Raw genomic sequence first — 23,526 nt, forward strand, 5'->3', positions numbered from 1 at the left:
TGGAAACCCTACAGTGTGGGAGCATGCAGTTTGGCCCTTTGAATCCACAATCAGAGCATCGAAGAATATCCCACTCAGAACCACCCCCCTCCCTATCCCTGTAACCCTGCATTTCCCATGACTAATCCACCTAACCTACACATCCCTGGATACTGTGGACAATTCAACATGGCTAACATCTAACCTGTGCATCTTTGGACTGTGGGAGGAAATCGGAGCACCAGGAAGAACCCATGCAGACATGCCGAGAATGTGCACCCTCCACATGGACAGTCACCTGAGGTTGGAATCGAAGCCAGGTCCTTGTCCTGGGAGGCAGCAGTGCTAACCCCTGAGCCACCATGCCACCCAAATCTGAAAGTTCAGTCTTAGCTCCACATTTCACAAGGGTTAATTTCTTACGACGTAACTTTTATTTCTCTCAACAAAATTTTGTTTCACAAATAAAATAATGCATCTGATGTAAGGTACGGTTAAGTAAAATACCAGGCACAAACAGTGAATTGCATAGAAATTCCTGTGGCTTCTTATAACTACTTGATGCTTTGCTGATTGTGAAGCAACATTAGAAAGTGAATTCATGCCGTAGACTAGACTACTTCTGAAAAGCAAATGAGCTAAAAATGAGTTAATGCAATGTTCCTTTGCATTTGAAACCTGACCCATTGGGAGCAATCTGTACCAGTTCATGTGTTGTGCCTACTTGTGCCCTGGTTAGGAGAAAAAAAAAGACATTTCTCCTTGGACCCCCGGTCCGTTTATTAAATGGAAGTGCTGAGAACTGACTGCCTTCACATCTGGTATATGCTGACTGAAAGAGACAGCTGAAGTGAGAATTTCTAAATTCATGTTGATGGGCAAAAATGCATAGAAGTGGCATTCAGGAGAATGCAAGCTTCTTATCAGTATGCATTGTGAAAAATTTAAGAGCTATAATATGGTTAGAAACAACTGTCTTTGACCTCCTGCAATATCCTCTATTTTCTGCACAGTTTGCCAAGCCGCATAATTTAGCAACAACAGCAAACTTTATATTAATCCTCTTGTACTTATGTTTAAATGAAAGGGCAGCATTAATGGAGCTAAATCGATAGTTATTTCAGTAAGTCAGTGCGGACACAGTGAGCAAAATGTCCTCCTACTATGCTATACTATTCCATGATTTTACTTTGAAAAAGAGGTCCCGGGTAACTTACTACCCACATCCAGTCAAACTCAAGAGCATTTATAAATTCCAAGTTTATATTTCCTGCTTGCAACCCATTTCATTAAATTGGTCATTTTCTTTTTTAAAACAGAAACATTTTCACAAGTTTCATACTTGACTCTTTTTCAACCACCTTCTGAAAGCACGTAACACATACCTTTTGACTCCTTTATCCCCTAGAAATCTATCTTTTACTTTATTAAATATGTTCAGTGAATTGGTTTCCTTGTCGTTCTGTGGCAGAGAAATCAACAGGTTCACCAACCCTTCTGAGGGAAGAAATATTTCCTTCCCTTAGTCCAAAATGGCCTACTACTTATCTTAAGATCATGATCCTTTGCTCTGTGCCCACCAGCAATGGGAAAGGTCATCCCTGTATAACGTCTGTGTAGCCCTCACAGAATGTTATATGTTTTAATTGGATCTCCTCTCATTCATCTACATCCCAGTGAATACAAGCCCTTTCAACATAATCTCTCCTCCTTTGCTGAATTCTAAATTGCTTCCAGTAATCAGACTTGTTTTTCTTTTCAAGCAACTTTATACAACTTCACTTTAAATCTAATGCTATCCTTAATTCCTTTTGTTAACCAAAGTTGGGTCACTTTCCTGTTGTGTTCTTTTGTCCAAAAGGAATGTGTACCTGCTTTAATATATGCATTCATTAAATATTTACTATTATCTGTCTATCGTCATGCCTTTCAATAAAATTACTCAGTCAAAAGTGGATAAATCCCCAGGACCTGATCAGGTGTACCCTAGAACTCTGTGGGAAGCTAGGGAAGTGATTGCTGGGCCCCTTGCTGAGATATTTGAATCATCGGTAGTCACCGCTGAAGTGACGAAAGACTGGAGGTTGGCTAATGTGGTATCACTATTTAACAAGGGTGGTAAGGAAAAGCCAGGGATCTATACACTGGTGAGCCTGACATTGGTGGTGGGCAAGTTGTTGGAGGGAATCCTGAGGGACAGGATGTACATGTATTTGGAAAGGCACGGACTGATTAGGGATAGTCAACATGGCTTTGTGCATGGGAAATCATGTCTCACAAACCTGGTTGAGTTTTTTGAAGAAGTAACAAAGAGGATTGATGAGGGCAGAGCAGTAGACGTGATCTATATGGACTTCAGTAAGGTGTTCTACAAGGTTCCCCATGGGAGACTGGTTAGCAAGGTTAGATCTCATGGAATAAAGGGAGAACTAGTCATTTGGATTTAGAGCTAGCGCAAAGGTAGAAGACAGAAGCTGGTGGTAGAAGGTTATTTTCCAGACTAGAGGCCTGTGACCAATGGAGTGCCACTCGGTGTTGAGTCCACTACATTCATCATTTATATAAATGATTTGGATGTGAACGTAAGAGGTATAGTCAGTAAGTTTGCAGATGACACCAAAATTGGAGGTGTAGTGGACAACAAACAAGGTTATCCAGATTACAATGGGATCTTGATCAGATGGGCCAATGGGCTGAGGAGTGGCAGATGGAGCTTAATTTAGATAAGTGTGAGTTGTTGCATTTTGGGAAAGCAAAGTTTAGCAGGACTTATACACTTAATGGTTAGGTTCTAGGGAGTGTTGCTGAACAAAGAGACCTTGGAGTGCAGGTTCATAGCTCCTTGAAAGTAGTCACAAGTGGATAGAATAGTGAAGAAGGTGTTTGGTATGCTTTCCTTTTTTGGTCAGAGTATTGAATACAGGAGTTGGGAGGTCATGTTGCAGCTGTACAGGACATTGGTTAGGCCACTTTTGGAATATTGTGTGCAATTCTGATCTCCGTCCTAAAGGAACGATGTTGTGAAACTTGAAAGGGTTCTGAAAAGATTTACAAGGATGTTGCCAGGGTTGAAGGATTTGAGCTATAGGGAGAGGCTGAACAGGCTGGGACTGTTTTCTGTGAAGCATCGGATGGTGAGGGGTGACCTTATAGAGCTTTATAAAATCATGAAGGGCATGGATAGGATAAATCGACAAAATCTTTTCCCTGGGGTGGGGAGTCCAGAACTAGAGGGCATAGATTTAGGGTGAGAGGGGAAAGACCTAAGGGGCAACGTTTTCATGCAGAGGGTGATGCGTGTATGGAATGAGCTGCCAGAGGAAGTGTTGGAGACTAGTAATATTGCAACATTTAAAAGGCAACTGGATGGGTATATGAATAGGAAGGATTTGGAGGGATATGGGCCGGGTGCTGGCAGGTGGGACTAGATTGGGTTGGGATATCTGGTCGGCATGGACGGGTTGGACCAAAGGGTCTGTTTCCATGCTGTACATCTCTATGACTCTATTTTGCTTTAATTGGACTCACTTTCTATGTCAGTTAAGAATTCTATCATGTTCTAATAATTTTTGTCAAAAGGACCTCTCACAACATGATTGCTAATTGACACCCCTCCCATTGCACGAAACAAAATCTAGGATGGCTTGACCCAAGTTCGCTCCCCTTGATTCCTCAATGTCTCAGTCCAAAAATCCAGTTTGTATTCACTCCAGGAATTTATCCACTACAGTATTATTACTAAAGTGGTTTACCTGGTCTATATGTAGATTAAAATCACCAATTATTATTGTGACACCTTTGTTGTTTGCATCTCTAATTTTGAGTTTAATGCCACTCCCTATCTTACCATTATTGTCTGGAGCCTGAATGAAAACTCCCAGCAACATTTCGACCCCTTGTTACTTCTTGGCTCTACCCAGACTGATTCCATATCTAGATTTCATGTACCAATATCACTGTATTTTCACTCTGTACTGATTTAATCTTTCACAAAAACCACTCCACCTTTTACCATTTTCCTTGTTCTTTTGAAAGATTGAATGTTTTTGGACATTGAGTTCCCAGCCTTAGTCATCCATGTCTCCAAGTATAACTGAGCTGTCACTGCATCTACCTTTTTGCGAATACAATGTTTTCAAAAATAGTATTTTTAGACTTATCTTTTTGACTTTTTCACACTTTTTTTATGCTCCACTTCTTGAGTGGAACTTGAACCTCTGATCTTGTGCCTCAACATTAAGTATGTTACCAATTGAGTCACAGTTGAATAAAGAACTTAGAGCAAAAATAAGTTTATCAAAAGTTGAGTGTAATAAATGAGGAGAGAATCATATTGAAGAATATTGTACGAAATATACATGGTATAGAGGGAAGGAGAAAGGAAAGTTTCAACATGCATCATAATAGAACATCTGGGAATAGAATAAAGGAAAATGAGATTTTAGAAGTCGATCCAGAAAATAATATTAACAAAAGAGTGGATTGCTTACAGATAAAAGGGTACCATCTCATACTTGAAAATAAGGGAATGGCAGACATGCTTAAAGAGTATTTTGCTCCAGTGGATGTGAGCCATGTGTGCTTGCAATTGCGGTTAGATTAGGATTCCCAGAAGTCTGCTACTGTTAATACTCATAGGGTACGAGACTGCCATCTGGGGTATCATCAGCCGGTGCAATTTTTCAGAACATTTTCCAAGGTCTACCCAGGTTGCCATTTATTTAGATGATATGCTAATAATAGGGAAGGCCAATAAGGAGCACTTACAGAATTTTGACATAGTCCTTTGATACTTCTTCAGGTGGGCGTTTGTCTTAGGAGGCGGGAAAAGAAAGAGCTGACATATCCTAATGGGGTAGTACAGAGGAGGGACATCCTTTTCCTAGGAAACAGTCAGAGAAGGACACACCACCAGACCCTGCCAGCCTAGCCTGAGGGCACCACCTAGTTCTATGCAGTCTTCATGATCCAGAAATATATCCAGCCATCCTCACAGTTTATTACTTAATATTTCTCAGGAGCTGTCAAAATGGCTTCCTGTGCTCCACAGAATATGGTAACTACTGTCATGAACCTCGCGAATCATATCTCCTGCCAGATATGTGGAGGTCGCTCTGACTGTTTTAAAAGTAAGTAGTTGTGGCATGGTAATCTACACGTCTTAAAACCTGACCTTCATTGGAGATCGGTACCAGCTATAAGTACAGTAGTCTGGAGATTTAGGCATGGTCTTCCAGGAGCACAATCATGAGATTTTGGGTCTCATGACAGAGTAACTGCTTGGTACAAACAGCTGAATAGTGAAAAGCCAAAAGAAGTGTGGGCATTGTTGATGTCTCTGTGGCCAGAGTGAAACCAGAGAATTGGAGGATACATAGGTAATGGGAGGAAGGAGTGATTGGAGGTTGACTGAGAAGGGGAAAAGAACAGAGGTTGGTATGGTTCAGGAGCAGTAGCAATCAACTGGGGAAATTGGGGGTCATGCATGGCCGCATGCTTTCTTATAATGTGAAGTTGGGGATGGGCAGCACATGAGCTCTATATGAAGGAAGGAAATTTGAGTTAATGTATCTGGAAGGCCATGGTCTTGTATTACCAGATGCAGCAGGACAAGGACAGTGGAGACTTCAAACTGATATAAGACCCCTTCTTAGTTGACCTCTATCTGGAAGTGTATTCATCCTTTTTACATGTCACACTGGGGCTTAATAAATAATTAAGTCAGTGACTGCAAAATGGGTATTGCATGACCAAATGTTCTATCCTGCATCACTGGTGTCTGCTGTAAAATCTAGTAGTTGCTGTCAAAGGGCAGTAAACAGCACACAAATAACCCATCTGTCACTCCCACCAATTTTGTGTTCAAGGCTATGTTTAAATCTGTCCACAGTATATATGATGTTTCATATTAAATTATTTGGCCTTATCATGGATAGAAAGAAGGAAAATAGTAGCCTGGAGTCCAGCCAGTCCTCAGCAGGACAGCACTTCAATCACACAGAATGTAAGAAGCTAATAAAACAATATAAATTCATTTCTATCCACAGGCAGAATTACTGAAATCTGTACTTAGCTGTTCCATTAAGTTCCAGTGAAAGAATGTCTCATTTATTTTGGTTGATGTGAAAATATTTAATTTAAAGTATTAGCCAGGGAATGATTAGAATTTTAGATGTTAGCAAACAAAATAAAACCTATATTCGCTATCCCCTGTTTTGGTCATTTAACAATCAAAGGCATCAGTGATTTAAATTAGACATTACAGGCACAGCTGGGCACTACTGGCTTTGTTTGCCAAATGTTATAAATTTACCATTTATGAGTGCACTGTGAACTAATGCTATTAATTTTCAATACCCTTCCAGCCCATTACATCTTTTATGCTTTTAACAAAACAAAATCAAATCAGTAAAAAGTACCGAATTATACAGCATGATAATGTTGACTCCAGCTGCTTTCTGACTGTTTTTGCAAAGTCACTAGGAGCTGTTCATTTGGTATTGACTGTTCTTGCTTCCAGATGTTAATGATTTTCACTGAGGGCAGTGCAAAACATTGAAGTCAGGAATCACAGCAATAGTAGTAACACCAACGCAACAAAATTACTGACAACGTGTAGAGTAGCTTAGAACATATTATCTCCATTCTCCGATTCATGCTTTTCTGTTTTCTTTCTAATAACTATTTCTATTTATCTGTGATCTCTGTTGACTCATTCGCTCAACTGTAATGAATATTAAGCCTTTACGGTCAATCATGAGCACACAGAAAGTCAGAGGTTTATTAAACCTCCATCAGAATCGAGAGTGTGGTGCTGAAAAAGCACTGCAGGTCAGGCAGCATCCAAGGAGCAGGAGAATCGACGTTTCGGGCATAAGCTCTTCATACCTGATGAAGTGCTTGTGCTTGAAATGTCAATTCTCCTGCTTCTTGGATGTTGCCTGACTGGCTGTGCTTTTCCAGCACCACACTCTCGACTCTTATCTCCAGCATCTACAGTCCTCACTTTCTCCTCGTTGATTTAAACTTCTACCAGTCAATCATGAACATAAAGAAAGCCTGAGATTTATGGAAAGTAAGTGTAATGGTCCAAAGTGTTGCCATAACACCTACAGACTTGGAACTTTAGGCAGATGTATGTTGAACTCTTATTCAGAGACACAGGATGATACCTTCCATTCCTCAGTTCTAATCGATTCTCATCCTACTGCTTGTACAATATTTATTGGGATGAAAGAAGTATGATATGAACATTGCTTGTGAGTCTTGACAGCATGAACATTGCAGGTAAAACTAAACCCAGCCAATTAAGCATCAAGCAGTTTAATGGGTCAACATTGTGTACAAACTATCATGTTTTCTTACATTTGTAGAGTGTATTTTTGGAAGTGAAAATTAATCTTAGAACTTTTAAGCAGTAAAAATATTAATAGTTAAGAACAAGTGATTCAAATATAATTGACAGCATAATGATGGGTTTTAAAAAAAAGCGATTGGCTACTTTTGGTTCCATTTCTGGTATAGTCTCATCTCATTACTTTTCCTCATCAAAGATAGCGTGTGATCAGCTTTGAGGATTCTGAAAATTAGAACATATTATCTCCATTCTTTCTATCTCTGCTGAATGTGGATTGGGATGGAAATAGCAATGCATATTGTCAAAGTTTGGCACTTTGATAAACCAAACACAGCACCCTTAACCATTGATCATTTCACTGCAAAGTTAATCAAGAGTAGTAGGCTGATGGGTCAATCGCTGGCTGACCAGCATTTATTGCCCATCCCTAGCTGTCCTTCTGAAGGTAATGCTGAGCTGCAATCCATTATCTTTTGCACTAATGAACTGAGCTCTTCTGTCGCTGAGGATGGGGATATTTGTGAGCTTCCTCCTCCAGTGAGTTGTTTAATTATCCACCACCATTCACGACTGGATGTGGCAGGACTGCAGAGCTTAGACCTGATCCATTGGTTGTAAGATTGCTTAGCTTTGTCTATCACTTGCTGCTTATGCTGTTTGGCATGCAAGTAGTTCTGTTTGGTAGTTTCATCAGGGTGACACCTCATTTTTATGTATGCCTAGTGCTGCTTCTGGCATGCCCTCCTGCACTTCTACGATATACATGATCCATCTTGGCCTCCTGAAATGGTTGATCCCCTGCCTTGATGTAATGGTTGAATGGGGATATGCCGGGCCGTGAGATTGTAGATTGTGCTGGAGTATAATTCTGCTGCTGTTGATGGCCCACAGTGCCTCATGGATGCCTAGTCGTGAGCTACTAGATTTATTTGAACCTGTCCCATTTAGAATGCTGATCGTACCACATAACATATTTAGTGTAAAGGCAGGGCTTAGTTTCCACAAGGACTGTGCAATGGTCACTCTCATTGATACTATCACGGACAAATGCATTTGCACCCGGCAGATTGGTTAGGATGAGGTCAGGTAAGTTTTTCTCTCTTGTTGGTTCCCTCACCAGCTGCTGCAGACCCATTGTAGCAGCTATATCTTTTAGGACCTGACCAGCTTGATCAGTAATACTACTGCGGAGCCACTCTTGGTTGTGGATGTAGTGATTGTAATGAGCACAGTCATGTCGACATCATAGAATATGAATTCTCTGATTAGAGCTGTTAACCTGGTCCAATCAGGGAGCTCTGGTTAGCAGATATAAACAGGAATGTGGTTACGTTAGAGCCCGGGTGTCCTTGGAGAAGGAGCACGCGGTATCCACCGACACCCTGGAGTCGTTCAGGGAGAGGTGGGCGCCGCAGGGAGTGGAGTGCATCATTTCTCCCTCCAACTCTATTTTGATTTAGTCCCTACCCTCCCCTTCACTGTTTTGCTCACACAGCATTGCCCTGTGGTTTGAAGGGCAGTGCTTGTCACTGGCCACTCGGGTGTTTTTCATATCTTCCTGGTGGTGGAAATTGAATAAAGATTTGTGCACTTTGTGTCTTTCACTGTGTCTCACACCTGCACACACACACCATGGGTGCTGGGGATAAAAAATAAGCACTACCGCACTTAGGCGGTAGTGTGGGGGTTAAAAAAAAAAAGAAAGAAGAAAAAAAAAATATATATATATAACCAGGAGATTGGCCTGGGTGTCCTTGGAGAAGGAGCACGCGGGTGTCCACTGACACCCTGGAGTTGTGACTGGCCACTTGAGTGTTTCCTTCCCTGCTGGAGAGATTGGACTGGTTTTGTGATTGTGACTCTGTGGCTGTGCGAGGACTGTTCCTGTTGCTGCTTGGGACCTGCCTCCCTGCTGCTGCCTGGGGCTTGCCTTGGGGGCCCTCCCCAGGACTTCCACCACCACCAGAAAAAAAAAAATAAACAGGAATGTACACCAACACCCTGGAGTTGTTCAGGGAGAGGTGGGCGCCGCAGGGAGTGGAGTGTATTATTTCCCCGTCCAACTCTATTTTGATTTAGTCCCTACCCTACCCTCCCCTCCACTGTTTTGATCACACAGCATTGCCCTTTGATGTGAAGGGCAGTGCTTGTCAATGGCCACTCGGGTGTTTTCCCTATCTTCCTGGTGGTGGAAATCGAATAAAGATTTGTGCACTTTGTGTCTTTCACTGTGTCTCACATCTACACACACACACACCATGGGTGCTGGGGAATAAAAATAAGCACTACCGCAGTTAGGCGGTAGTGTGGGGGTTAATATATTTTTTTTAAATTTTAAAAATTTAAAAAACTGGGAATGTCAGAGGTTCTGCTCACTCTGAGAGCTGACTCTGAGGGAGCTGGATCAATGTCAAAGACTCTCCACGTGTAAATAAAGGGTGATTTGGTGACAGGATACCGGCCTACTTGGAGTTATTTTGGTGGACATTGAAATTCCCCACCCAGAATACAATTTGTGTCCTTGTCACCCTCAGTGCTTTCTGTAAGTGGTGTTCAACTTAGAGAAGTACTGATTCATTAGCTGAGGGAGAATGGTACATGATGATCAACAGGAGGTTTCTTTCCCTATGTTTAACCTGAAGCTATGACACTTCATGTGGTCCGGAGTCAATGCTGAGGACTCCCAGGGCAATTCCCTCCACTGTGCCTCCACCTCTGCTGAGTGTGTCTTGCCAGACAGGACACATCCAGTGATGGTGCTATCTGTAAGGTATGATTCTGTGAGTTTGACTAGTCTGTGAGACAGCTCTCTCAATTGTGACCCCAGATGTTTGTAAGGTCAATTTTGCAGGGTTGACAAGGCTGTTTTTGCCATTGCCATATCCGGTGCCGAAGTCAATATCAGGTATCTGTTTTCATTTCTAGTAATTGATATATAACTGAGTGATTCGCTAGGCCATTTCAGTTGAGAGTCAGCCACATTGCTATGGGTCTGGAGTCACATGTAGGCCAGACCTGGTGAGAATGGCAGATTTCCTTTCCTAAAGGATTAGTGAGCCAGGTTACCAATAATTAACAATGGTTTCATGGGAATCAGTGAATTCTTAATTTGAGATATTTTTATTTAATTTAAATTCCATCATTTGCTATGTCAGGATTTGAACCCAGGTCCCCAGAACATTAGCTGAGTTTCTGAGAAAGGCCATTTTCTCTTGATACTATTTGGGTATCTTTTGAGAGGCTGGACAAACAAGGTGAGCTCACACTCCAGCAATTTCTGTGAGATTGTGCCCCCTTGTGGCAAAATGTATCATCAGCAATAGATATATTTTCCAACTGCAAGGGTTTTTTTGTATACCTGTACATCTGTCACTATGGCTAAGTGCAGATCTGTTGAATTTGGTGGAGTAATTTGCACCATGAAGCCATGTGACTTTTCTTGCAGTATCTTACCAAACTTATTGCATCAATTGGTGATTCAGTCTCATGCAAGTATCACCTCCAATTTCCACCCCATCTTACCATTTGCTGTTTCTGGAACAATTTGCTCCTCACTGGAGATCCCAGAATTGAGCAGTATCCCTGGCATTGTGCCATATTTAAAAGGCCATTGTGAACTCAAAGAAAGTGCTGTCATTCAGGAGCTGCCCTGCACAATTCCTGACATCTGTCCTGGACAAGTCAGATTGGTATGCTTTGCTTTGTATGCAGGGTCCTGGAGGTCCTGCTGGATGGCTATGATGTATAGACAGGAGTTCTTTTTGCCAAGGACCAACAGAGGAGGTCAAGACACAAGACCATGTCTGCTTGGTCTGGGGTTTTCACCCAAGACAGTTCAGTTTCAGTCATCTAGAGGAATGCCCAGAAATACAGGAAGAAGGTCACTCTGCCAGCATTAGTGCAACCACCTTCTCTCCAATACTTCACAATCACTCTGTCATACTACTGCACCCAGCTCCCACTAAGGCTCATGCTATACCACTCCCATGATTGCCAACAACATGTTCCCCACTCGCCAACACCCATTGCAACCTACAACACCATTAACCCTGCGTGCCCACTGTACTGTCTAGTTGCACACTCAGGAAATCTCCCACCTGCACCAACAGTAATAGCTGTATCTCTCACTTCCATCTTCTGTATTCACACATTCTCTCTCATTCCAACAGCGAAGAAGTGCATAATAAAACAGAAAGCTTCAAGGTGTGTTGTAAATCACTTGGCTCCTCATCCCTTATCAGCAAAAGATCTTGACCTGACCTACCCAACCAGTGCCTAGACTAACATTGGAGGCTGCCCTTAACTTACTGTGCTGGGACCCCCTGAGGGGAAAACGCAAAAAGGCATTTCAAGGTGGTGATGCTGTGAGTATTCTGGTAGAATGAGCGAGCCCTATGACAGTGTGCAAAGAGCAGAAACATGCAGTCTGATCCAGTCTGTGAGCTGGTGCATGTCCTTGAGTGCAAAGTGTCCTTGATAATTGCCAGTGCAGCCAGACGTGCAGCAATAAAGTGAAGAAGTATCCTGTAAGTTGATCAGAGATGTGCCATGAAGGTTCGCAGATGCTGGCATGTCTGTGGACGTGAAGTGCAAGTGGCCGTGCCTGTGGAATGTATCCAATGGTTTGGTGCCTAACAGAGATTTTTGGAGCAAGTGGCAAGTTCAATCTGCTAGCAACTCACTATGGTTTCCATGTCAAGTTTTCCTGATGGCCCGTTTGTGTAGTGAGTTTTATAAGTTCACAACCAGTAATGAGTGGGGCTGTTAATAAGGTGTAGAACAAAAAAAATGTGCCAATTGGGAATCTGCTGCTGCCTAACTAGGAATGCATACAAGATATGAAATGGTTTAAGGTTCTGTCCATCATATCTTTTGGAAGCATTGCATTTGAATGTGAAATATTTACAGGGTTTGCAATTTAATATTCAATTGAGTTAAAGTAAGTCAAAAGTAACTTAATTTAACATACTTGCAACAATGAGTGAGTAAAGCAAAGAATTTAAATCACTCCACTATTTCTCTTTAAAAGCTGCAAATGTACCAAACCACAAGTTGCAGAAAGTAACATGATTAAACTATTGCCAAATACTCTTCTAAATTGGGCCTCAAGCTCTGAATAGAAAAAATGGGTCTTTGCAAAACTTTCTCCATGAGCCAGGATCATTCAAATCTTAAAAATTGATTTTTATGCTTTAAAAATTGATGTAAGTGTTAAAATGAAGTTAGCAGTTCAAACCAAGTTAATAGTTTGGGGTATGCCTGTGGGGAGGGGAGGGGGAAGCTGAAGCTACTGACCCATAAATTTTCCAGTTGGCTGCTGAAAGAAAAATGACGAAGGACGGAGGTGACCTTTCTGAGGCAGATTCATGGTCAACCTGTCCCTGGGACCTGTCATGATCAACTGCAAACCCTTCAGCATCTCTCTGGGCTACTTACATTGGCAACTCCCTTCCATATTAACATAACTGTTGTGGCGTTCAATGACTGTGTGCTAATTGTTGTTAACAATAATTCACATGATGAATACTTCTTTAAAAAGAAGAACTTAAACTTCAAGTGACTGATTGAAAGGATTGCAACAAGCAAGTGAAAAGCAGTGTTATCTCAACATGATTCAGCAGGCAATTTATACTGTAAACTAGAGATGACAATTCCCCATTTAGCTTTCAACACAACTGAAAATCTGTTATTCTTATACTTTATGCTATCACTTAAGTGGCCTCTGGAAATCAGTCCCATTTCATACTTGGCTCCAGAGAACTTGTTTCCATTTTATTTTCCTAGCCAAGTAATTATAATCTCAGAATTTAAAATTACACTGGAGACTCCTTCCACTAAACCCAGTTAAGTGACCCTTCTGGCTTTCTTTAACTCTTCATGAACTCAGTCTCTTTGATCTGAATGTTAGCTCCCAATCAAGTTCTGTGTGGTGAATAGTAGTGCCAGTGTTTTACCTGCGTCGGTTTCAGGGCTGGCTACCTCTACCATCCACTGTCTGTTTCTCAGTTTGCTGCTGACTATCTTGTGGCTGACACTTTCAGGGATATCTTGCAAACCCTGTTACCTGAGGTTGCAATGGCTTTCAATGGACTTTCCCTTCTCAAAGCTCATCATCATGGCAGTCTGAACCATGTGGACTTTTGCATTCAGGTAGAACTTTTAATTAGCTATCTTCCAGACACTGCCAACTCCATTCTGTTATGGAAATGAACAGATGGTTAATTCTGCTTGCTCTCCACAGATGCTGCCAGACCTGCTGAGTTTTTCCAGTTTTTGCTTTTTTGTGTATTCCCTTGTTGTTACCAGTTTCAGCAACATGATGGGCGAAAATGTTGAGCAATAGTGCACAAGGTAAGAGTTTAATTACCGAAGAATGCAATTACATGCCTTTTACAGGAAATTCTGGCACTATTGGGTAAGTTTTATACAGAGCATGAGAAACTAACTACAACAATGAGAAACAATTTGATAAACAATAGACTGGAGATTTTTTTGTAGTTTTTGAGAAAAGCTTTGAAAGATCACTACTATTTAATTGTATGGTATACTATAACAATTCCAGTCACTATAAGATTGCATATACCCTCCAGCTTTGTTCACAGTGAGATCCTGTTAAAGAAGATAAACTTTGGATAATTGGATCGGGAAGAACATTGTACATGTTTAATTATTATTCTGTATTCTTTAGTGTTTGAATATGTATCATTAGAAATAACCTGTAACTATGCAATATTGTAGTGTCCCAAGTATGCCTAGATTATTTCCTCTATCCAACGTGTTTGGGTGAATTGACAGGAACTGTGCAGGCAGCTATGGATTGTTGGCTTGGTGCATGTTGGGCTTTAAAGATAGCACTGGTGCCAGGGATCCTGGCTGGCCCAGGCAGGAGCTAGTGCTTCTGCCAAAGAAGCACGATGTAAAGGTAATGTTGTGAGTTCAGAAAGATAACATGGGAAAATTCACGAGGCTTCAGAGAAAGACAAACCCTCCATAAAGCCCACCAAAATTGAAACTTAGCCAGTTTCTGGTAAGTTTCAGGCAGATGTGTTTAGTCGGTCTCAGGAATTAAATATTAGCCAGAACAAAGGAAGAACTATAGCATCACGAAGTCTGTTACGCTCACATGAACTTTTAAATCGGATGGAAAATATGGTACTACTGCCTATTCAGTGCTACTTCAGAGTTGTACTGAAGTGTGAGTTTACACTGTGTGGAATAGACCTGAAAATTGAGCTCAACTGAATTGAGCAGCTGTCGTTGGATGTCCAAAATCTCCAGCATACATACAGATCAAGGAAACATGAAGAATGTAACTTGTTAAACTAGAATAGAGAAAAACAGACGTATTTATAAGGGCTTAATGCAAAAAGAATAATGTTAGAATGGGTTTTGTTTGAAATGCCAAAAACATTTCAAAGGGCTGATTGAAGTATAATAAAATATTCACATGTAATACATATATTTGTTAATTTACATGAATACTTTTTGAATATATGTTATGAAAAATTGTTGTGCTGCAGTATCTGTTTGCTTTCAGTATTATAAAATCATTGTGAAGACTTCCTTGTCGAGCGAACATTTCAAGCTAGCTAGTTAGGCGTTTTAGATTACTCTTGCAATGAACTATAGAAGAAAACGTTGTTTCGTTTCCTTTCTCTTTCTCAGCAATACCTATTTTCTTGCAAAATTCATTATTTTATATTGGTGCTAGCTGAAAGAACTTTAAATTACAACTTTGGGAGCCTGATGCATTTTCACAGGACAAGATTGACCGACAGGTTCACAGTCTTGTCTATCATTATGTCTGACTTTGGGAAATTGAGGTCAACAGACTGAATTGAGATTACACCCCAAATCCTTTAGAATTAAATTCCAAACAAAAATGTCGAACATTTATTTTTGATTCAAGAAAAATGTGTGTGCTGTGAGTAGGAAATAGAGCTTGGAAAACCTGATTTGGACAAGGAAAAGGTCAGGAAATTGAAAAGTTTCCCCCAGATGTTGATAATCCAACTTCTTTTTGTCTACAGTCTAACTGTTTTCCTGAGGTTGAGATTTGTGGTCAAGTTTTAGAAACAAAATAAGTAACTCCATTTAAAACAGAATATATTTAGTTTTCATAGGAGTTGGCGAAAAATGGTTAATGCAAGACAGATCCTGCCTAAATACTCTACAATTCATTTCCAGGTTATTGGTCTCATTGATGTTTTCACACCAGCTCGTACACTGGATGGATTTAATGATTTGTAAGTGCTATGAAAATATATAGTCTATGTAACAGAGCTGCCAAAGTCACATAGAGTCATTAAATCTATCAGGGCTGCAGTTTCAGTGCAACTTTCAAAATATGAAAATAACTTCGCACTTAATTGGAATAGTACCTGAGTGATGACCATCTAATTACAAGGAATGATGTAAGCATTTAAGGGCGGCACGGTGGCACAGTGGTTAGCACTGCTGCCTCACAGCGCCAGAGACCCGGGTTCAATTCCTGTCTCAGGCGACTGACTGTGTGGAGTTTGCACGTTCTCCCTGTGTCTGTGTGGGTTTCCTCCGGGTGCTCCGGTTTTCTCCCACAGTCCAAAGATGTGCAGGTTAGGTGAATTGGCCATGCTAAATTGCCCGTAGTGTTAGGTAAGGGGTAGATGTAGGGGTATGGGTGGGTTACGCTTCGGCGGGGCGGTGTGGACTTGTTGGGCCGAAGGGCCTGTTTCCACACTGTAAGTAATCTAAGTAATCATTGGGCTGGAATTGAAGTGGTGACTCACTGCTGAAATTTGATACAGGTTGTTCTGCTATACCGCACGTTTTGTTAATGCGAATTTGCTATCACGTGATTAACAAACTGGGGACATTGTTTCTAAAGCGTAAATTTTTAAACCGTGCACTGGCAGTAACACGATTAGATCAGCAACATTTTAAGTGCTGTTTCTAAAGCCCAGTTTTTCTATAACATGGGGTTGCACAAGGATGTAGCCATTGCATAAAGGAACTACGTGTACTATGACTTTGGAAGGATCATATTTTATTAATCATTGCTATTGTATTGTCAAGTCCCTGATATCAGTGATCGCTTTTTCCCAGGTTGTCGTTGTCCAAATTAGCCTGAGTTTTGATTGGTGTTTTATGACTTAAAATCTGATAGAAGTGGAATCGAGAATTGGTACACCATAACAGATTATTTTTAAATAATTGCACTGATCTAAACACATGTAATCTGATATTCATGTGATATACTTTGACTGAACTTATGTAGCTAATAGTTATTTAACATAAACAATTGGTCACCTTACCTTGAATATTTTATCTTTAGCTACTTAGTTATGCCATATATGGATGCTGATTTGAGCAAAGTCATGGGAAAGCTATCGGAAGACAAAATACAATACATTTTATATCAGATATTGAAAGGTCTTAAGGTAAGAAACAAAAAGCTGTTGATAACTTGTTTTGTTTGATACATTGTTGCAATGTATTATAAAAGCATGAAAATAAATTATGAAATGAAAGTACAATATATTTAAATTCTATTTTAATGCATAAGTATGTAGTAGCAGGGTTGTGCAGGTTCAGTCACGTCAAATGGCTTTTTGCACATTTTCAGATACTATGGTAATACTGGGTTAGCCCTTGGATAAATACTTGAAGGGGTACAAGGGCAGACAAGTGGGATTAATTGGATTGTCCTACAAAAGAGCAAACACAGACACTTCAGGGTGAATGTCTGTGATTCCATGTACAACATTAACATTATTAAAATATGATGCTTTTGCTAATGGACTGCTTAAGAAAGATTGTCATTTCCTGTCTTTCCTTATTGACTGCCTTTGCATTATCATGTTAGACTTTCACCTGTTACGTTGTGAAATGTATGCTGCCATTTCAATTACAAGGATTTGCAAGCTGATTTACAGTATTAATGTTGTCTTCAATAGTGGTATGTGTACCATTTTTAAGGATGAAGCCATCGATTGGAACATTTGTTGGTGTCCAGGCGGATAAGGTTTGTTGGTGTTCAAGGCAGATATTATTTGTCAACAGTAAAGACTGATACAATTGTGATAAATAAATTATATTGAATTTTTTTTTGTTGTACACAGGCTCCTTTGCAAATGTAACACATTATCGACATCTATCCTTGTTTTTGTTTTGCCTAGAACGAATAAATCAGATATTTCAGTTTTCAGAGAAAGATATTTAATGCTCGTAATCAAAAGGGAATATGCTGCTTGAAACCAAGATTCATTATAATGTTTGTGCTCTTTAGAGTTGCTGGATTTCCCTTTAGGTTGCTAGAATTCTAACTGTTCACATTGAAAATCTCAGTGTGAACACACATTGATTAGAGATAGTTGGCATGGTTTTATGTGAGGAGAATCGTGTCTCACAAATGTGATTGAGTTTTTTAATGAAGTAACCAAAATGATTGAGAGCAGAGTGGTAGATGTTGTTTACTTGGACTTCAGTAAACCCTTTGACAAGGTTCTGCATGGTAGGACAATTAATTAAGTTACATCATATGGGATTTAGGGTGAGCTTGCCAATTGGATACAGTATTGGCTTAATGGTAGGAGACAGAGGGCGGTGGTAGGAGGTTGTTTTTAGGACTGGAGACCTAGTTCGGTACTGGGTCCACTTTTGTTTGTCATTTCTGTAAATGATGTGGAAGAGAATTTATAAAGCATGGTTAGTAAGTTTGCAGACAACACCAAAATTGCTGATATGGTAGATAGTGGACAGTGAAGAAGGTTATCTAAGATTACAAAGAAATTTTGATCAATTGGGTCAATGGACTGAGGAGTGGCAGATGGAGTTTAATTTGGATCAATGTGAGGTGTTGTATTTTGGTAATACAAACAAGGACAGGACTTATACAATTAATGGTAGAGCCCTGAATATTGTTTTGGAACATAGAGACCTAGGAGTTCAAGTACATAATTCTTTGAATTTGCATCACAGGTAGACAGGTTCATTAAGAAGGCATCTAGCATGCTTGCCTTCATTGCTCAGACTTTGGAGTATAGGAGTTGGGATGTGATGTCAAGATTGTACAGGACATTGGTGAGGCCTGTGTGCAGTTCTGGTAACCCTGTTACAGGAAGGATATTATTAAACTGGAGAAAGTTCGGAAAAGATTTACCAGGATGTTGCAGGAATGTAGGGTTTGAGATATAAAAATAGACTTGAAAGCTGAGACATTTTTCACTCGAATGGAGGAGGTTTACAAAATTCACGAGTAGTATAGAGTGGATGTATGACAAGGGTCTTTTCCCTAGGGTGGGGGAGTTCAAAACAAGGAGGCATATTCTTGCTAACCCTTAAACCCAAGATCATGAGAAAGTTTATTTCGTTAATGCTGTTTAAGTGTTGATAAAGTTTAGTTTAGCGAAATGTAATGAAAAGAAATGTGAAGTTAATTGTTGCCGAATCATTCCTATTAAAATGTGAAAAAAAATATTTGTTGCACTAAGTAGAACTTTGTTTTTTGATATGAATTCACAAGTAGCAATTATGTAGAAGAGAAGAAAATAGATAGCACTAGAAAAAAACACACATGCAAGTTTTCATCACAGCTTACGTTATCGTTGATAATAGCCCAGGTCTTTTTTTTTATTGATACAAAATCAGAAAAAAAAAAATCAATAACATTTTTAACCCTGGTTTCTGAGACCCCAGGACAACCTAGAGAATTTGAACCAGGGATACCATGAGGTATGTCAGATGTATGGTCTAGCAACATAGTTCAAATAGTCTATCTGAATTTCCACTTTCAAGGCAAATGCTGCATGATTATATGATGCCTGTTCTATTTTTCGCCCCTTTCTGAAAAAAAAGGCCACTATAACAATCAACTCTCTCCAAAGGGAGATCCTGGCAGCCAATTGCAATTATTCTTATCTCTTCTACTTTTGAGGATAACTCAGAAAGATGAATTGCTGTGTAGATGTAGCCATCGCTCACTTTTTTTTCTCTTCTAACAAGCTGTAGGAAGTTGAAGCAGTCAGTATGCCAAATTGGGTTTATGAAACTGTCTTGTGTTACCATGTAACACAGCATATTTACATATCAATGCACTACACCATGTATCTGCCGAATAGATTTTTTTACATTTCATCTATTTTGAAACTACTGGCCCAATTTTAATTCACAGAAACTTACACAGAGTTACATCTGAACATTCTGATTTGATGAATTTACTATGAATGAAACAAGAACATTTTAATTAAATGAAATAATTATAACAATATTGTGATAATAGATACTATTCATTTTCCTTTCAGTATATTCATTCAACCGGAATAATCCATAGGGTAAGTTGATTTAAAATATCTGTTATTAGGAAGAATATAGAGGAACAGTGTACCATCTTGGAGAAAATTTCATTAATCTGTTATATATTTATGTAATATATCGAATACAAAGCTGTCTAATTTGCTGATTCAGGTGGTTGTGGAAGTAGGGGAGTGTGATCTATGGGGACAATGGCTCACATGTATTATATTACTTAATATATTAGCAAAATTAAAGTCCACAATTGATAGAAATAATTTCTGTTGGTCATTGGACTATTATGTACTTGCACTTAATCTGCTGTAATGGCTTCACCTTTTGGATGCCTTGCAAACAAAGCACATGTGGCTTTGTTTTGACCTGAAGGTGTGTACCTTGCTGGAGACAGGAGACTGAAAGGCTTATAAAAGTGCAATAGATTGCAGTCTGTGTCTACCCCCGAAGCCTCTCAGCCTTCTTCCCAAAGCAGGGGTTGACTTCAATAGCAAGTATAAAATGTGTCAGACCAGGCTGCAAAAAGGAAAGTAAACACTTAGCCTTATATTCGCGACACAGAACAAATGTACATTGCTCACATGAAAAGATACAACTCTCCTTGGGAGCAGGAATATTTCCATTATTTTACTTGCAAAATTCAGTTTGTTCTCATATCTTGCAGTAGAAAACTTGTGCCAAAACAAATCACTGTCTGTCCATCTAACTATACTCTGCAAGTAACCAAGCAAGTAACCTATATTAAACTCAATTGCAAATTTCAAAGAATTTTCCTTCCTATATTATAATTCACTAATAAGAAAACAAATTAGGGGACCATTAATTTGTATTTGATTAATTGAGACATATGTAACTCCATGGAAACTGTTTACAAAATCAATCGAAATCATGCACATTAGCTTATCTAAAAACTATTCATTTACTAATACAACAGAGACTCTTTTCAAATGTGCACCAACTTCAACTGCCATTAAGGTGCTTTTGCTCTCCATTAGTGTCTCTGCCTTGAGTTTCATCGAGTAAAAAGGTCCCAACAGAACCACTGTGGGCTACAGCAATCCCTAGAGTTGCTATGGTAAAATGTACCAACACCACCCATAGAAATTTGACCACTGCAGAGTTTTACAATTCATATAAAACAGTAAGGAAAGTGTTAATAATCAGGATGAAAAATCTCACATACATTTTGTTGTAAATTCTCAACGTGGTTTCAATAAGTTACTTTTTAAGGTTGTAGGTCATCTTTTTTCATGGAACTATGAAGTTCAGTGTTGATGGAATCCTTCAATGTCGAAACAGGCCATTTCGCCCAACAAGTCCACACCAACCATCCAAAGAGTAACCCCACTCTATATTTATCCCTGACTAATGCACCTAACCTACACATCCCTGAACATGATGGGCGATGTAGCACGACCAATTCTCCTAACCTGCGCATCTTTGGATTGTGGGAGGAAATCAGAGCACCCGGAGGAAACCCGCGCAGACACAGGGAGAATGTGTAAACTCCACACAGACAGTTGCCTGAGGCTGGAATCGAACCCAGCTCCCTGGTGTTGTGAGGTAGCAGTGCTAACCACTGAGTCACTTTTATTTCCAAAGGTGTCTTTGGATTCATACGGTCTTTCTGCATTTCTACATTTTTAACAATTGATGATTTTGAAATTGTAATAAACCAGGAACTGAGGAAATTTATTGTCAGAAGTGGCTGGGGGTCAGAGGGTGAGATGTTTGATTTATATGACGACTGTAGACCTAGACACACTTTGTAGAAAATGGGACTGTCATATATACTGAGTCAACTTATACAGCGTGATTTATGGTATGTATTAATTACCAACATTTTACCTTTTGTGCGACCTTGGACTGGAAACATATGGGTGGTAAATGGCTTGAGCCAGCAGCTTTTGTTCCTCAGTATCATCCTACTTTGCTGATCTGTAGTAGGTCTAAACCAGTGTCATAAATTCAGTCCCATGTAACTTTTTTTTATCATGAATGTGCAACTCAGAGTTCCAAAGGAACATTTTACAGACTTTGAAACCTGATTTGTTTTTCATCTGGAGGAAGTTAAAGTATTTGTCTTGCTTCAGTATAATTTTATTTCTTCATAAATATGGAGACATAAGTTTGTTGGCCCATGCTAACTGTTTGTTACTTTTGTGTTTTGTGTCAGTTGGGAAGATCTGGAAATGTGGCATCCACTTCAGCTCCTGGCATGTATTCCATTAGTGAGCTGTTTATTGTTCACTCCAAAGGCTTGCTGTGCCAAATGTTTTACATATTAAGGCCACGTGTTAGTTTCTAACAAGGTTATATTTGAGCCATACTGGTCGCACAAAAGGTAAAATGTTGGTAATTAATACACACCATAAATCACGCTGTATAAGTTGACTCAGTATATATGACAGTCCCATTTTCTACAAAGTGTGTCTAGGTCTACAGTCGTCATATAAATCAAATTGCAGAAGATACTCAGGGAGGAGAACCAATTGTATGACTCAGTAACAAGTGTAACTTGACAGTTTGTGTTCAAAGGAGCCAAAGTGTATTGCTTGATGCTGGTGTTATGAAGCTTTCCTGATTCTGTTCTACTGTACAGCTCAGTTTCATTGCTGCTGCAGGGAAATGGGGTGGGAAATCTTCATTACACATTTCTGCCACTGTATCCAACTTTTAATACATTCTTTCCAATCTTATTTTCCAGCTTGGAATCTGTATCCTACTACATTTCAATGTCTCTGAGGGATAAGAAACTAGTCAATGTCCTTGTCATGTTGACTAAAGTATTACAACTTGTCATAATAGTAGAAGAGGGGCAAGGTTGGGTAGTGGTGTTGTTACTGTGCAACTGATCCATAGACTGAGGCTAATGCTTTGGGACATTGATACGAATCCAGTTGCTGCAGATGGAATTAAGAGCCAGTGTAATGTTGACCATTGCTGATTGTCATAAAACTCCATCTGGTTCACCAGAATCCTTTAGGGAAGGAAATCTGCCTTTTCTTTTTGCCTGATCTAGCCTCCATGTGATTCCAGATCCATGACAATGTGGTTGACTCTTAACTGTCCACTGAAATGGCATAGCAAGCTATTCAATTGTATTTAATCACAACAAACCTGATAAAAGGAATGAAACCAGACCGGATAACAAGTCATTGTATATAGCAATGCCAGTTAGTGATGCTAGGGGTTGCCAAGTCAATGCCAGTTAGTGATGTAACTGTTCTGGAACAGCTTGGTGAGGGGCACAGCTAGTTCTGAAACACAAGTCTTCAGTATGTGATTACATCCATTCCAGCTTTCTGTGGGATTGTAACCTTCAGGGTTCACTCAGTTCCAAGGGTGCTACATTTCACTGTTTCAAAACATCTGAACTGTTCAGTTTCACCCAGCAATGGGGAGTGGGATGTGTTATTGTCAGGTTTTTACCAGGTCAGAGTTCATGACTCACTGAATAGTGAGTCACTGTGGAATTTTGTCGACCAGAGACACCTAGAGGTACAGGTACATACTTCCTTGAAACTGGCGTCACAGGTAGACAGGGCAGTGAAGACCATATTTGGCATGCTTGCTTTCATCAGTCAGAGACTGATTACAGGAATTGGGACATTATGTTGCTGCTGTATAAGACATTGGTAAGGCCACATTTGGCATACTGCATACAATTCTGGTTGGCCTGCTATAGAAATAATGTTATGAAACTGGAAATGGTGCAAAAAAAGACTTTCAAAGATGTTACTGGTATTGGAGGGAAGAATGTGACATTTTCCCTTGAGTGTAGGAGGCTGATAAGTGATCTTAAAGAGGTTTATAAAATCATGAGAGTGTACATAGGGTGAATGGATCTTTTCACAGGTAGGGGGAGTCCATATCTAGAGAGCATACGTTTAAAGTGTGAGGCG

The 23,526-nt window shown here is 39.8% G+C and overlaps 1 protein-coding gene across 1 annotated transcript in view; it reads left to right on the forward strand.

Moving 5' to 3' along the window:
• The window catches only part of LOC140467296 (mitogen-activated protein kinase 13-like), a 74,510-nt gene that overhangs the window by 14,660 nt on the left and 36,324 nt on the right, over positions 1 to 23,526 (forward strand). The window contains exons 3-5 of the mRNA XM_072563561.1: positions 15,524 to 15,582; positions 16,650 to 16,755; positions 19,618 to 19,647. Of these exons, the coding sequence (XP_072419662.1) occupies positions 15,524 to 15,582; positions 16,650 to 16,755; positions 19,618 to 19,647 (195 nt within the window). The remainder of the gene's footprint in view (positions 1 to 15,523; positions 15,583 to 16,649; positions 16,756 to 19,617; positions 19,648 to 23,526) is intronic.

The sequence above is a fragment of the Chiloscyllium punctatum genome, chromosome 45, assembly GCF_047496795.1.
Source record: "Chiloscyllium punctatum isolate Juve2018m chromosome 45, sChiPun1.3, whole genome shotgun sequence".
NCBI lineage: Eukaryota > Metazoa > Chordata > Chondrichthyes > Orectolobiformes > Hemiscylliidae > Chiloscyllium > Chiloscyllium punctatum.